Source organism: Oncorhynchus tshawytscha, linkage group LG13 (genome assembly GCF_018296145.1).
Source record: "Oncorhynchus tshawytscha isolate Ot180627B linkage group LG13, Otsh_v2.0, whole genome shotgun sequence".
NCBI lineage: Eukaryota > Metazoa > Chordata > Actinopteri > Salmoniformes > Salmonidae > Oncorhynchus > Oncorhynchus tshawytscha.
Window position 1 is genome coordinate 26,376,762 of NC_056441.1, and position 16,547 is coordinate 26,393,308.

General features: G+C 43.2%; 1 protein-coding gene and 1 non-coding gene across 8 annotated transcripts; both read left to right on the top strand.

Annotated features, from left to right (window-relative positions):
* The first annotated feature begins 1,497 nt into the window (after positions 1-1,497).
* On the top strand, positions 1,498-1,633 carry LOC112266264. Its single transcript, XR_002955915.1, has one exon. It is a non-coding gene; the product is annotated as a U11 spliceosomal RNA (small nuclear RNA).
* LOC112264621 (glucocorticoid modulatory element-binding protein 1) lies at positions 1,571-10,708 on the top strand. 7 transcript variants are annotated; one of them, XM_024441355.2, is made up of 10 exons: positions 1,571-1,938; positions 2,959-3,106; positions 3,306-3,352; positions 3,433-3,554; positions 4,012-4,115; positions 4,371-4,519; positions 4,836-4,973; positions 8,411-8,548; positions 8,933-9,055; positions 9,305-10,708. In XM_024441355.2, exons 2-10 carry the CDS (start codon positions 2,976-2,978, stop codon positions 10,282-10,284), a joined length of 1,932 nt encoding a protein of 643 aa, XP_024297123.2. In that variant the 5' UTR covers positions 1,571-1,938; positions 2,959-2,975; the 3' UTR covers positions 10,285-10,708. The 7 variants fall into 7 exon arrangements, with proteins under 7 accessions (XP_024297123.2, XP_024297120.2, XP_024297117.2 ...); XM_024441352.2 differs by having other exon boundaries at positions 1,576-1,938; positions 2,962-3,106; positions 8,918-9,055; XM_024441349.2 differs by having other exon boundaries at positions 1,577-1,938; positions 8,918-9,055.
* Positions 10,709-16,547: the final 5,839 nt, after the last annotated feature.

Below are 16,547 nucleotides of genomic sequence, written 5' to 3' on the forward strand. Positions count from 1 at the left end.
GGTCCATGATAGTACAACAACATATGACAAATCACTAATGCATTTTTCTTGCAAATTCTGTTTTTTGGCAAGCTTAGAACTAGACATAGCATCACAGCAGTGCAGTTGATGCCTCTATTTTGCCTCTGACTAAGTCTGATCACAGTTCACAGCTTGATGGAATAAATGTTATTTATTTTCTATTCTAAATGTTCTGGGCAAGGTACTCTACTGTTAAAGGGGTATTCAGTCAGTAAACAACATTATGTCCATGGTGCCATATTATGATTGACCAGATCCATGCCAGGGTTGTGGCGTCCTCTTTTGGTAACAACAGAACTGCATACCTGACCCACTTAGCTGAATCACAGTGCAAATAAAATACTAAACTTCAACTAATAAACATAAAACTGTGTATGGTAATAACAGTGATGGTGTGTTTTAATTTTCATATGCCTCTGTTGAAAATCACAAGTGTTAATTGGTATAACTAATCAATATCAACAATAACAGATTAATATCACTTGTGGAAATGAAGCTGTTCACTGATATTGCTTTCACTTGCACCCTCCACTGCTGTCCAAGTTCACTTTTAGAAACCATATATAGACTTATGGTAGAAACAACCGTGGTTCTCAATGAAACATCTGGAGTGAGGAAATGCAGATACACACAAGCTAAAGGTGCAAATTCATTCAAATGACAGTGCAAATCTCCCTGTGCAATTTCTAATGTATGTTTAGTTTAGCTGAGATGTATCATATGGTTTTGTAAGCTGCCAAAATGTGTGATTATTTGATAGGTGGTGAAAGATAAAATAAATGTTATGTTAAATTAAAGAAAGACTTGATTCATTTATATGATCATATCTTTTTAAAGTTAATTATTTTATGAAAGTGACAGTAAAGGTATTTTGTAAGCCTACTGAGCATGGATTTTGGCCTGGTACCGAGTCTAAATTTGTCTAGATCAGAGATGGGAAATCCAATAATAGCACAATTAAATCAATTGATGAGATCCGTTTTTTTGTGGACCCCAATCAAAGTTTCCCATTCCGGAATGATTGACCCCTAGAGGTGTGTCCCAACAATCTCACATTTTTTTCTGAAGTGTGCATTTGTTCCCTTCATGGATTTAAAATAAATTAATGGTATATGGATGGAAACGCCAGTACACCGATCCAATATTTGTACATATGCGGGGGAGTCGTGAACAAGTACACACTTCAGACGGAATGGGACGCAGGGGTAGGTGGTAGTGTCGATTTGGAATAAAATTGTAAGGTCAGCCTATCTATCCCATGATGCTTTGCGTCAGGAAAAATTACAGATAAATGAAATTAATTCTGTTTGATTCAATGCTATCTCTTGTTTTGTCATCTAAAATATTATTTACATATTTAACCCAACTGAAAATCACAAACATAACATGTTTCGTAAAATAAAGGTAATTATTTCTCTACCCTGACTGAAGTCCCTGTGTTCAGAGAGCAGATTGTAGAACTGTGTGTTTTAACGTAAAAAGGGCTTCTGCTATGTTTAGCACAGGGAAGGTAGGGATTCACCACTTTTCCTGCGGAATCTATATCAAGAGATTTCGGAAGCATAATTTTTAACTTCTGGGGTTGCGAATGAACGTGAATCTTTGCGCCCCAATTTATTGTACAAATAAAGTAGTGATTAATTGTTGTGCGACGCCTGTACAAACACTGGTCCACAAAATTAAATATTCAATTGCTAAAGCAGGTCGTAAACCGAACGTCTGTGAAATAAGTGATGATTGCTGTCAACATTTTTTTTTACAGTGACTGATTGTCAACAGGCTTGTGTTTTATGTTTGACCTATTTTGGGGGAAGCAGCATGCATGACTGGCGAGCCGCGCTATATCTCAGGAAGTGTAACTGCACGAAGTGCGCATGCCCAGCAGCTTGTAGGGATGTATTCGACTTCGTAAAAACGGTAAGGAAAATCAGAACGATGGTTTTGTAATTTTAGGTTTATTCGGATTATAAGGGCGAATTGATTTATATGCTAGGCAATGTCTATCTCCACGTAGAGTTTGGTATTTGTAAAGGGGCAACACCCCGGGCTCGCTCCGAATGGCGGGGCAACGTCGTCGCCGCGTTGTTGTTTTCGTGTACGTGCTGCCGCACAGGGACGTAATTTTGAGGGAGCGGAGAAAAGGAAATAGTTGAACGAACGGGCGCACGCTTGTTCGGAAAAAAGCGTCACGTAACCGCCGTCACTATGTAAATATCCAAGGTGGCTAGTAACAGCTCAGCCTTCGGTTGCTTAAGCTCCAAACCTCTGCCCAAAGTCTATTACTTTAGTTAGCCTAGCCATCTTGCTAGCAAGATAGTACATTGTCATTGCAAGGGCGTTAGCCGTTCATATATACCTCACTGGTGTAGGCTATTCGGGCAAATGGTGCATTAGCAGCTAGCTATCAATGTTAGACCTGATCTTATGACTAACTAATGCACCACACTGCCCATACCCATAGAAACGTTGTGAGTAGAAAAATAGTGAAAACTTGCCGTGCATAAAGCTTAACTAGTAGCTAGCTAACGCAACGTTTCTGTGGGTATGGGCAGTGCAGTACACTAGTTTCAGTTAGGAGATCCGGTGTAACAATAGCTAGCTACTAGTTAAAAGTTATGCACGGCAAGTTAGTAACCATGATGTGCCCCCTTTTCTAAATATGTCGGAATAACTGAGTAACACTTTGGAGGTTAAAATGCTGAAAAGACATAGTCATCGGCTGGAACTTTGAGGCAATTGAATCTGTTTATGGGCACGGTCAGCCCTAAGAGCATCTTATCCAGATTCTGCCTTGTCGAGTCTGTCCTCCTGTAGTCTCTCTTCTCTCTCTCTCTCCTCTCTCTCTTCTCTCTCTCTCTCTCTCATATATATATTATTCTAATCTACTGTATTTGTAACCATTGTGCTCTTCTTCCCTATACTCACCTGGGCATTCAGTAGGCTACTCTGGGAGGATGGCACAAACCGAGGTGACAACGGTCTCTATGGGGGACCTAGTGGTGGTGAAGGCTACTGATGAAGAGAATGGTGATGATGAGGACAGCAACGCACAGGTCATCCTCCAGCTACAACCAATCACAGCAGGGTAGGTACACACTGATGTTTACTTGGACCTGATAGGGGAAAAGGAGACAAGACTAGTGTAACAGTTGGTTCGGTGAACCATGCTCACATGATGGCTTCCCAATCTAATTGCCCAGGCTTTAGGTTAGTGAGCTAACATAGTCAGACCCTGCTTTGTTTTTTGCCAACATTTTCATTTGTTGTTTCACTTTCCCTTGCAGTATGGATGAGTCAGGAGAGACAGACACAGCTGTGGAGGCACACCCAGGTAATTGACATATACACATATATAAATAAACACACTCATAAATAAACAAACAAAGTATATCATAAAAAATGTTCCTTCAGAAGAAGCCACAGTTGATGGGGAGGAGGTAGAGCTGGGTTATCCCATCACATGTGGAGAGTGTAAAGCTGTGCTGCTGGTCAAGAGGTTTGTCTGTCCTGGAATAAACGTCAAATGTGTCAAGGTTAGTCATGGTCATTATATTTTCTACAGAAATCATCAAGTTTTTCAAATGTTGGTATGCAGAGAAGGAACTCAGTCTGCCAGCTATTGATATACTTATAATCCTGTTTGTACAATGTCAGCAGAAGAGATTGTCACATACCATACCAATATATGCCATTTAGCAGACATTTTCATCCAAAGCCACTTAGTCTTGTGTGCATACATTTTACTTCTGGGTGGCCCCAGGAATCAAACCCACAACCATGGCATTGCTAACACCATGCTCTACCAACTGAGCCATACAGGACCAGTTGTTTGCTTTAACAATGCCTTAGACATCAGTTGAATGTTTCTCATTGGCCAGTTGTTTCTTTGCTGTCTCCTTTCTAATAAGGTGGTGTAGGTATATGATTGTAATCCCAGTGAGCAGGTATGGTTCCTTTCTAAACTCTCACAATAACGTCTGCCCCATACAGTATGAAGACCAACTGATCAGTCCCAAGCAGTTTGTCCACATGTCTGGGAAGGCTACACTGAAGGACTGGAAAAGAGCTATCCGGATGGGAGGGGTCATGCTCAGGTGAAGAGTAGAGTTGACCAGTCCCAAATTAACCCCTGCCCTCTAGCCCCTAAGCACTTGTGCAGAGATCTGAGATCATTAGATCTACAGGTAGTTTAGAAGTTAGAGGTGGACCAGAAACTGGAGGGTTGCCAGTTAGGATCCCAGGTCTGAGGGGAAAATCAACCCGAGGTGATTGATGTAGACGATGTGTCCCTTCTCTTCCCTCTGTCTTTCTTCACTCTTGTCTTTTATCTAATAATCTCTCTCCTTCAGGAAGATGATGGACTCGGGTCAGCTAGACTTTTATGAACACAGCACTCTGTGCACCAACACGTGTCGTAGCACCAAGTTTGACCTGCTGATCAACAACACACGCTTCCCCCCTGACGGCAGCGGACTCACCACGCCCATCTCCTCACAAGGTGAGACCAGACACACCCCTCACTGTGGGCTGTAAAGATCTCAGGTTGTCTGTAGCAAAACAATTTAAAAGTTTGTCAGGCAGTTATTTTCTGTAAGGGACCTTTTAATCCTATTTTCTCCCATTTTAACTTGTTTTTTAATTGGTGATATCGTACACATGTCCATTAACTTGACATTTTCATTGGGATATATACACAAGTTTGGAATACAGTATCAGTCAATAAGCATCCAGGACCAGAACCATCTGTTTTATTTTGTGTATTGAATATTGTAAGTAGTGTAGCTGACCATGTCTCTCCCCTGTTGGACATGTAGCCCAGGTGGTGATAGGTAATGGTGGCCAGGTTGCCATGACAACAGAGGAGAGGTCAGATGTTCTGACTGGAACAATGGAGTGGAGTTCAGGGGCTGTAGCCATGGAGACAGAGAAGAAGGAAACCAGTGAGATATCAGGTGTGTTCTTCACCCAAACAGCTCCCACTAGTGACTATTTATGGTAGTTGCACTCACAACTCTGATGTCAAATATATTGAACAAAAATATAAATGCGACATGCAACAATTTCATTGATTTTACTGAGTTACAGTTCATATGAGAAAATCAGTCAGTTTAAATAAATTAATTCGGCCCTAATCTGGCGCCCGAGTGGTGCAGCGGTCTAAGGCACTGCATCTCAGTGCTACAGGCGTCACTACAGACCGGTTTGATCCCGGGCTGTATCACAACCGGCCGTGATCGGGAGTCCCATAGGCCGGCGCACAATCGCACCCAGTGTCGTCCGGGTTAGGAGAGAGTTTGGCCGGAGTAGACCGTCATTGTAAAATAAGAATTTGTTCTTTTGAAAAAAAAAAACTTTTTTTAGTTCACCTTTATTTAACCAGGTAGGCTAGTTGAGAACAAGTTCTCATTTGTAACTGCGACCTGGCCAAGATAAAGCATAGCAATTCGACACATACAACAACACAGAGTTACACATGGAATAAACAAAACATAGTCAATAATACAGTAGAACAAAAGAAAACAAAAAGTCTATATACAGTGAGTGCAAATGAGGTAAGTTAAGGCAATAAATAGGCCATAGTGGCGAAGTAATTACAATATAGCAATTAAACACTGGAATGGTAGATGTGCAGAAAATGAATGTGCAAGTAGAGATACTGGGGTGCCAAGGAGCAAGATAAATAAATAAATACTGTATGGGGGATGAGGTAGGTAGATAGATGGGCTATGTACAGGTGCAGTGATATGTGAGCTGCTCTGACAGCTGCAGCTTAAAGCTAGTGAGGGAGATATGAGTCTCCAGCTTCAGAGATTTTTAACTGACTTGCCTAGTTAAGTAAAGGTTAAATAAATAAAAAATATATGGATTTCACATGACTGAGAACACAGATATGCATCTGTTGGTCACATATACCTTTAAAAAAACTCACAATATTTTTATGTATTCAAATTGCCATTGATAAAATACAGTTGTGTTTGTTCATAACTTATGCCTGCCCATACCATAACTCCACCGCCACCATGGGGCACTCTGTTCATGACGTTGACAATAGCAAACTCCTCGCACACACCAGGGGTCTGCGCTTTGAAGCCGGTTGGCCGTACTGCCAAATTCTCTAAAACGATGTTGGAGGTGGCTTATGGTAGAGAAATAAACATACAATTATTTGGCAACAGCTCTGGTGGACATTCCTGCTGTCAGCATTTATTGTCCCCAGCACAAGGGGCACCTGTGTAATGATTATGCTGTTTAATCAGCTTCTTGATATGCCACACCTGTTAGCTGGATGGATTATCTTGGCAAAGGAGAAATGCTCAGTAACAGGTATGTAAACAAATTTGTGCTCAAAACTTGAGAGAAATTTTAGCATATGGAACATTTCTGGGATCTTTTATTTCAGCTCATGAAACATGGGACCAATACTTTACATGTTGCATTTATATTTTTGTTCAATGTAGTTTTCTGGTCATTAATCTTGTATCAATCTAAGGTTCGTACCTGGGTCAAATACATTATGTCAGATACTTGCTATTGGGTGCCATTGGATTAGCTCGACTGGTAAAATGGAACCAATGGAATAATCCCTAAAGTGCAAACTCTGCCCACCCTATATGCCGGTCAAGCTAAACCAACCACATCGCAAGTACAGTGCCTTGCGAAAGTATTCGGCCCCCTTGAACTTTGCGACCTTTTGCCACATTTCAGGCTTCAAACATAAAGATAAAAAAATACAGTTTTGTGTGAGGAATCAACAACAAGTGGGACACAATCATGAAGTGGAACGACATTTATTGGATATTTCAAACTTTTTGAACAAATCAAAAACTGAAAAATTGGGCGTGCAAAATTATTCAGCCCCCTTAAGTTAATACTTTGTAGCGCCACCTTTTACTGTGATTACAGCTGTAAGTCGCTTGGGGTATGTCTCTATCAGTTTTGCACAGCGAGAGACTGACATTTTTTCCCATTCCTCCTTGCAAAACAGCTCGAGCTCAGTGAGGTTGGATGGAGAGCATTTGTGAACAGCAGTTTTCAGTTCTTTCCTCAGATTCTCGATTGGATTCAGGTCTGGACTTTGACTTGGCCATTCTAACACCTGGATATGTTTATTTTTGAACCATTCCATTGTAGATTTTGCTTTATGTTTTGGATCATTGTCTTGTTGGAAGACAAATCTCCGTCCCAGTCTCAGGTCTTTTGCAGACTCCATCAGGTTTTCTTCCAGAATGGTCCTGTATTTGGCTCCATCCATCTTCCCATCAATTTTAACCATCTTCCCTGTCCCTGCTGAAGAAAAGCAGGCCCAAACCATGATGCTGCCACCACCATGTTTGACAGTGGGGATGGTGTGTTCAGGGTGATGAGCTGTGTTGCTTTTACACCAAACATAACGTTTTGCATTGTTGCCAAAAAGATCAATTTTGGTTTCATCTGACCAGAGCACCTTCTTCCACATGTTTGGTGTGTCTCTCAGGTGGCTTGTGGCAAACTTTAAACAACACTTTTTATGGATATATTTAAGAAATGGCTTTCTTCTTGCCACTCTTCCATAAAGGCCAGATTTGTGCAATATACGACTGATTGTTGTCCTATGGACAGAGTCTCCCACCTCAGCTGTAGATCTCTGCAGTTCAGCCAGAGTGATCATGGGCCTCTTGGCTGCATCTCTGATCAGTCTTCTCCTTGTATGAGCTGAAAGTTTAGAGGGACGGCCAGGTCTTGGTAGATTTGCAGTGGTCTGATACTCCTTCCATTTCAATATTATCGCTTGCACAGTGCTCCTTGGGATGTTTAAAGCTTGGGAAATCTTTTTGTATCCAAATCCGGCTTTAAACTTCTTCACAACAGTATCTCGGACCTGCCTGGTGTGTTCCTTGTTCTTCATGATGCTCTCTGCGCTTTTAACTGACCTCTGAGACTATCACAGTGCAGGTGCATTTATACGGAGACTTGATTACACACAGGTGGATTGTATTTATCATCATTAGTCATTTAGGTCAACATTGGATCATTCAGAGATCCTCACTGAACTTCTGGAGAGAGTTTGCTGCACTGAAAGTAAAGGGGCTGAATAATTTTGCACGCCCAAATTTTCAGTTTTTGATTTGTTAAAAAAGTTTGAAATATCCAATAAATGTCGTTCCACTTCATGATTGTGTCCCACTTGTTGATTCTTCACAAAAGAAATACAGTTTAATATCTTTATGTTTGAAGCCTGAAATGTGGCAAAAGGTCGCAAAGTTCAAGGGGGCCGAATACTTTCGCAAGGCACTGTATTTGAAAGTATGTGACATGTAATTGACTTAAGGTCTTTCTCATCTCTCTCTACCTTGTTACTCAAATGGCATATAAACTACTTTGAACTCTGCTGGGTCCTTTGTTCCCCCAGAAGAGACATTGAACTTCTGGAAAGGCATAGCTGATGTGGGCCTGATGGGGGAGGTGGTAGACAACATCAGGACAGAGCTGTTGGAGATGCTGAGAGGAGTGCAGCTACGCAGCGAGCAGGCTGCCCTGCAGGACGCGGGTGGGTACTGGCACCTAAGACACAGGGAATAGGGTACTTTCTAAGGGTATATGCATGGTGTCACACAGGTGCAATGTTGGTTTCTGTTGATCAAGTCTGGGGATTAAATAAAGTAAAGTCTACATTATGGGTCTTTTGTGGGGCATCCCCCAAAATAGGGGACACATTTTATGTCTTGTTGAATTGTCTTACTTTAGTAAGTGAATAAAGTTTACACTTCTTTGCTTTGATTAATTGATCGACTGATGATGTGTTGTTACAGACGATGTGAGGGGGGTGGTGGATGGATGTGTTGTAAGCGACCCTGTGATTGGTTGATGGATGTGTTGTTACTGACCATGTGATTGGTTGCCCACTGATGGATCTCAGATTCCTGTCTGGTAGAGGTGGCAGTGTTGAGTAACCTGGCCCAGGTGTTTGGCCTGCTGGACTCAGTCAAACACATCCTGAATGTAAGGAGAGAACAGACTGACCCTGGAGAGGAGCAGGTCATTAGCACACTGACCAGTGAGTAATGTTCAATTCAGTAACTTCAGGCAGAGGAAGGGAGATTGAGATATGTATATAAATATTCCTATGATGTTTTGGATCATTTCCATTTTAGTCATATTATTTAATGTCAATGGTCAGGAAACAAAAAAGCCAAGTCTACATTCAATAGTAAAGATGGACCTGTATTGGATCTGGCCTCAAACTTGCTAATTGGTACGGTTGATTACTGTAGAGCTCAATCTGAGTCATTTCTGACCTCCACAGACCTGGAGCTGCAGCTGGAGGAACAGAGACGACAGCAGCACTTCAGAGCTCAGCTCTGCCACTCCCAGCCCGACAACAACATCAGTCACACCCCAGGAGGCAAACCCACCAAGCCCAAGACCAAACGACCTCGCTTGCAACGGCCAGCCTCCACCACCCTCCTCACCTCTTCCCTCTCCCAGCCCCAGACAGCCACCCTGCAGCCCCAGCAGTTCACTGTACTTTCCCCCATTTCATTCTCTTCCATGGGCCAGCCCTTCTCCCTGTCTGGCTTGTCTGGCCTGTCAGGCCTCCCCATGGCCACGCTGGGTCAACAGAACAACACGGTGACCCTACACACCCTACCCGCTGGCACCCAGACCTTCACCCAATACATCACCACCATGGTTGGGGCCGACGGCAAGACAGAGACCTTGACCCTCCAACCATCCCAAGGTCTGACGCTGGTGGGCACCACCCTCCAGGACCCAAGTCAGCTGGGAGGAACCATGATGAGTCCCTTGGAGCTGGTCCAACTCACCCAGGGAGGGGTGACCGTCAGTGGGGAGATGATGGTTGAGCAGCCCATGGGCCAAGTTGTGGAGAGTGGGCCAATGGTACTCCACCAGGAAGGGATGATACAGGAGGGATTGGTGGAGGGAGTAGAGGACAAGAGCCAGGCACAAACGACAGTGACCGAGATTGACCCTGCCCCGGTTGACCAGACCATGGGGGCGGTGATGGAGCTACAGCTGGCCCAAGAAGGAAAGGCTGAGGTTGGGGAGGAGGGTTCCGCCATGGTCGTCCATGGTGGGATGGATGCGACCATTGTCTCGGAGGAGGGGAAGGGAGGGGAGGGAATGGTGGTTCAGGGGGAGGTTCTCGAAGCTGGGCAGCAGAGCCAGGTAGAAGGGTTAGAGCTGGATGCTAACGGGCAGATCTCATGCCTAAGGATAATGGTGATCGAGGAGGAGACTCGGGAAGAGGACCAGGCCAAATGACCCAGCTCTGCTCTGCAGACAGAGACAATACCCTCTCCTCTCCATGTTGCAATGTGAGACAGTAGGGATGGACTAGCCTGGTTCCAGATATGTTTGTGCTGTCTTGCCCAACTCTCTGTGACAATGATCATAAGAGCTGGAAAAACAGCACAAACAGAGGGTGGACTCATTGACAGAACATAAAAGAGCATGCAGGCAGACTTGTGGTGTGAGTAAGTGTTTGGAGTATGCTATTTACACAGAGAGATGCCAAAGACCTTGCCTTCTTAGAGAAGCTGTGGTCCTTAGCAACTAGGCCAGGGTGTCCATTATTTTCATTGTTGTTTCGGTCATTTTTATCAAAACGACAACACAGCCAGGCACGGTATCTTATGTTTGTTTTGTAACGTGTGTTACCCTTTTGGGGGGGATGTGTGTGTGTGTGTGGTGGGGGGCTAGAGGTCTACTGTGGGATGACAGCAACAGTTCTAAAACAATAAAGTCTGCTCTATATTTCTTTCATTAAATAGAAAGCATACCACTCCTCCTCTGTGCAGCTTTTGGGGTTAAGTCTTTTCTGCAGTTTTTGTAAAACAAAGATAATATGTTGAGCTCACTGTTGTCAGTTCTGTGAATCGACACATTGTATTCTTCACTGGAAGCCTTTTCTTTTCAAGATTTGCATAATTTTTCACATGATTGTCTGTATGGTGATAAATGCAGTAGATGTACAGTATCAGTCAAAAGTTTGGACACACCTACTCATTCAAAGGTTTTTCTTTATTTTGACTATTTTCCACATTGTAGAATAATAGTGAAGACATCAAAACTATGAAATAACACATGGAATCATGTAGTAACCAAAAAAGTATTAAACAAATCAAAATATATTTGAGATTCTTCCAAGTAGCCACCCTTTGCCTTGATGACAGCTTTACACACTCTTGACATACTCTCAACCAGCTTCACCTGGAATGCTTTTCCAAGGAGTTTCCACATATGCTGAGCACATGCTGAGCACTTGTTGACTGCTTTTCCTTCACTCTGCAGTCCAACTCATCCCAAACCATCTCAATTGGGTTGAGGTCGGGTGATTGTGGAGGCCAGGTCATCTGATGCAGCACTCCATCACTCTCCTTCTTGATCAAATAGTCCTTACACAGCCTGGAGGTGTGTTGGGTCATTGTCCTGTTAAAAAGCAAATGATAGTCCCACTAAGCTTAAACCAGATGGGATGGTGTACCGCTGCAGAATTCTGTGGTAGCCATGCTGGTTAAGTGTGCTTGAATTCTAAATAAATCACTGACAGTGTCACCAGCAAAGCACCATCACACCTCCTCCATGCTTCATAGTGGGAACCACACATGCAGAGATCATCTGTTGACCTACTGTGCTTCTCACAAAGACACGTCGATTGGAACTAAAAATCTAAAATCTGGACTCATCAGACCAAAGGACAGATTTCCACTGGTGTAATGTCAATTGTTTGTGTTTCTTGGCCCAAGCAAGTCTCTTCTTATTATTTAGTAGTGGTTTCTTTGCAGCAATTCAACCATGAAGGGCTGATTCACACAGTCTCCTCTGAACAGTTGATGTTGAGATGGGTCTGTTATTTGAACCTATCCTCTGCTGCAGAGGTAACTCTGGGTCTTGCCATAATATGGACTTGGTATTTTACCAAATAAGGTTTTACCAAACAATCTTCTGTATACCACCCCTACTTTGTAACAATACGACTGATTGGCTCAGACACATTAAGAAGGAAAGAAATTCTACAATTAACTTTTAACAAGGCACATCTGTTAATTGAAATGCATTCCAGGTGACTACCTCATGAAGCTGGTTGAGAGAATGCCAAGAGTGTGCAAAGCTGTCATCAAGGCAAAGGATGGCTACTTTGAAGAATTGTTAAACACTTTTTTGGTTATTACATGATTCCATGTGTGTTATTTCATAGTTTTGATGTCTTCACTATTAGTCTCCAATGTAGAAAATAGTTTTAAGAAAAACCCTTGAATGAGTAGGTGTGTCCAAACCTTTAACTGGTACTGTATATGCAAGTTCCATAGAGAACAACACATTTCTCTCCATTGCATTTTCTTTCTCTGTTTATGATTTTTAGTGTGTGGTTATTTTGCCTCACAAGTTTAATAGATATAAATGGACCTAAAGTTAAAGTATGACTAAGATGGTTATTTATGTAAGTCAAAGTAGAATAGCAGGGACTCCAATGTCAAGCCGAACAAAATGCTGTTAACACTTTAGGAAGGGGGTATACATACGGCATTCATAACACCTTTATGAAACCATTCATAACAATTCACTAGCCTACGAATATTGTTGCACTCGTTTTGTCTAGGGGTCCTAGGCGTAGTTACATGGTCTGTAACCTGAATTAATATTTGCATTTATGTGAGAAATCAGTGTTTGAGGCGGCAGGTAGCCTAGCTGTTGAAGGCGTTCGGACAGTAACAGAATGGACGCTGGTTCAAATCCCTGAGCCAACTAGATGAAAAATATGCCGATGTGCCCTTGAGCAAGGCACTTAACCATAATTGCTCCTGTAAGTTGCTTTGCATAAGAGCGTCTGCTAAAAGACTAAAATGTAAAGCGTGCAGTATCATTCATAACAACCGTCAGAAAGTTTTACCCAAACCGCTGCCCAGCCTAGAACAAAAAACAAAAGTTCTTACTTTGTTTTCTTTACTCATAATAACATGCAAGGTTCCATGATCCTGATTGCTGTCAGACACAGAAGTGCAGTGTTGAGACAGAAATGAATACATCCATTCAATTATTTTGGTCAATGAATGTGAACATACTTGCAGGGTATTTGAAGTTAACTAATATATATGTAATGACCTGTTCTATAGTTAACCCCTGTTTACTCAAGGCTTGAAAAGTTATTTCCATAATGACTTTGTAATGTGTTTTAATATTAAAATTAAAAGACAAATAAATTGGTGGTGGTTGGTGTGGGTGTGGTGGTTGGTGTGGTGGTTGGTAGTGGTGTGGTGGTTGGTGGCGGTTGGTAGTGGGTGGTGGTGGTGGGTGGGGTGGTGGTGTGGTGGTTGGTAGTGGTTGGTGGGTGGTGGTGGGTGTGGTGGTTGGTGGTGGGTGTGGTGGTTGGTGGTGGTGGTTGGTGGTTGGTAGTGGTTGGTGGGTGGTGGTGGGGTGTGGTGGTGGTTGTGGGTGTGGTGTGGTGGTTGGTAGTGGTTGGTGTGGTGGTTGGTAGTGGTGTGGTGGTTGGTAGTGGTGTGGTGGTTGGTGTGGGTGTGGTGGTTGGTGTGCGTGTGGTGGTTGGTAGTGGTGTGGTGATTGTTGTGGGTGTGGTGGTTGGGAGCGCACCAGTCACGTTCTGTGGAGGAGGAGATCCAAAGGAGATGGAGATGGATGGATTTGGCCACACCCTCTTAAAGCCACCCTCCAACATCACCAGGCAAGCTCTGTACTAGATGCAGCTCGGGACCTCAAACTCAACTCTGGACCTCGAAGTTCAACAGAGCTTTTTAACTGTTCCCTTATAATCAGGGATTGATTTAGACCTGGGACACTAGGTGGGGTATCAGGTATAACAGGTATAACAGAATCAGTAGGCACTGGACCTCATGGGGTAAGAGTTGAATACCCTTGCGCTAGGGAAATAGAAGAGAGGGCATCCACAAAACACCTGGAGGTGAGCGCTTGAAGCAGATACCAAAAGATCTGGCAGGGGGTGGAATGAGCTGGAGAAGCCCAGAACAGAGTGTTATAGAGAGGAGTCGTTGATTGCCTGCGTAGGGTATTCAACAGAGGTGTGGACTTGAGTCACATGACTAGGACTTGAGTCACAGATATGATGACTTGCAACTCGACTTTGACTTTAACACCACTGACTCGTGACTTCGACTTGAGCCTTTTGATTCAACCTGACTTGATAAAGTAATAAAAATATAGATATTTTTAAAAGCATTCATGATTTGTGTAAATGTAATATACTAACTATTACTCTTGTTAAAAATATAAAATGGTATTACATTTGGTGAAGAGCACATTATGACTTGTTAAGGACTCGAAACTCAAAGTTTATTACTTGAGACTTGACTTGACCACAAGCCCGTCCTCCCTAATTTAAGTCCCACCAACCTCCTGTGGTGGAACTGGCTTCGAGGTCCAGAGTTGAGTTTGAGGGGCCTGCTGTATGCTCCTAAAGAAAGGAAGGAAGAAAGTCATGTCATTATATCACCACTAGAGAGCAGTAAAGATCTATTTCATTGTAGGTTGCAGAGTTTGAGTCAAGGATTGCTTCTGCCCTGTCCTTCATTAATATAGACAGCACGCATAAACTGTCTGGATTCTGGATTCTCTCTATCACGCCCACTGCTCTGCAGGGTTTAATCCGCCCTGTCATGTGATGTATCCATGAAGGGCGTGGGGCTGGTCGCAGTGCATTGCTGACATGGTACCTGGGCCCAGCTGGTTATTATATGGGATGTTTTCCTTACACTAAACAGTCAGAGTGTCTGAGGGCTGGGCATGTAGGCAGGAGGAGTAGCACAGGTGGCATATTGACGTTAGGGAGAGGCATGTGTAGCCGAGTGATCATAGGGTCCAGTGAGTAGCTAGGCAAGCAACAAGAGTCTGTTGAAACCCCCCTCGGACGGTTAAGTCGTCAGACCAGTTGTGATGGATCGGCGGGGCTCCGTGTTGGCAGCAAAGGGTCCAGGCCAATTGGCAGAAGAGGTATTGAAGCCCAGGAATTAACTGATGAAATTCTTTGGCTAGCCGGGAGAAGGGCCTAGCTCGAGGTTAGCTCCAGGCTAACTGGTGCTTGCTTCGGGACAGAAACCCCCTTGGACGGTTACGTCGGTAGACCAGTCATGATTGATTGGCGAGGCTCTGTGTCAGCAGCAAAGGGTCCAGGCCAATTGGTAAAAGAGGTAATTGAAGCCCAGAGATTGCTTGATGGAATCGCTTCAGCTAGCCGGGAGATGGGCCTAGTTCGAGGCTAGCTGCAGGCTAACTACTAGCTAGTAGCTAGTTAGCTGGCTAGCTTCAGAAGGGGGTTCCGGTTCAAAAGTGTAAAAAGAGCAGATCCATACCACTTTGGGTTAGGTGGGTTGCAGGAGAGTATGTTAAATCCGTAGATGGAAAATGTGATTTAAAAAATATATAATAATACAAATATATACGAAATATATACGAAGAGAAACGATATATACAAGGGACGTGACAAGACAATCATAACAGACATCCCCACTGCTACGCCATCTTGTATGCATCTTGTATGCATGCCACACACACACATGCAGGCCACACACATTCTTCCTTTACAGACTCCATGAAATTATGACCTCTTCCTAAATATTTTGTCAAATTGTACATTTTGTGTATGGTTTCCAAGAAGCAAGTGTGGCTCAACATACCCACTTTGTCTCAAGTTACACCACTCTCCCCTACAGCAGAAATAACTATGGATCCAGGCTAGAGGAGCCAGACATTATAGACTTTACTGAATGATCCCCTTGGGGAAATCTGTCTTGTGTCAGAGTGTCTCCAATCAAACACACAAGTAAAGCATTACATGACATGACCACAACACAGAAGTTTAGCAACATACATTGCAGTCACCTAACACCATTGAAGTGGGTGGGGTTGGTGTGAACCAATCACAGGGTATTCTGTCATGAGGTGTCAAGCAACAACAGCACATGAGGGGATGTGACGTGCCCATCTCACCTGTGTCGGGTGAGTTACAGAGGTGTGTGAGTGGGTTTGTGAGTGTGTGTCAAACATCTTTAGCACGTCAGCAGGAGGATGTTGCTAATGCTAAGCTAGCGATGATGTGATCATTTGGAGGACACACACGCACACACACGAGACTGTTTTGAGAGCACTCACACGTACAGTGAGGCAAAAAAGTATTTAGTCAGCCACCAATTGTGCAAGTTCTCCCACTTAAAAAGATGAGAGAGGCCTGTAATTTTCATCATAGGTACACTTCAACTATGACAGACAAAATGAGAGAAAAAAAATCCAGAAAATCACATTGTAGGATTTTTTATGAATTTATTTGCAAATTATGGTGGAAAATAAGTATTTGGTCACCTACAAACAAGCAAGATTTCTGGCTCTCACAGACCTGTAACTTCTTCTTTAAGAGGCTCCTCTGTCCTCCACTCGTTACCTGTATTAATGGCACCTGTTTGAACTTGTTATCAGTACAAAAGACACCTGTCCACAACCTCAAACAGTCACACGTCAAACTCCACTATGGCCAAGACCAAAGAGCTGTCAAAGGACAC

Bases quoted from the DNA above. Each gene is read 5' to 3' on its own strand.
- LOC112264621 (XM_024441352.2), top strand. From the start codon at position 2,976: ATGGCACAAACCGAGGTGACAACGGTCTCTATGGGGGACCTAGTGGTG. The intron at 3,353-3,432 runs GTAATTGACATA...ATGTTCCTTCAG, and splicing joins AGCTGTGGAGGCACACCCAG to AAGAAGCCACAGTTGATGGG. The intron at 8,549-8,917 runs GTGGGTACTGGC...GATGGATCTCAG, and splicing joins GGCTGCCCTGCAGGACGCGG to ATTCCTGTCTGGTAGAGGTG.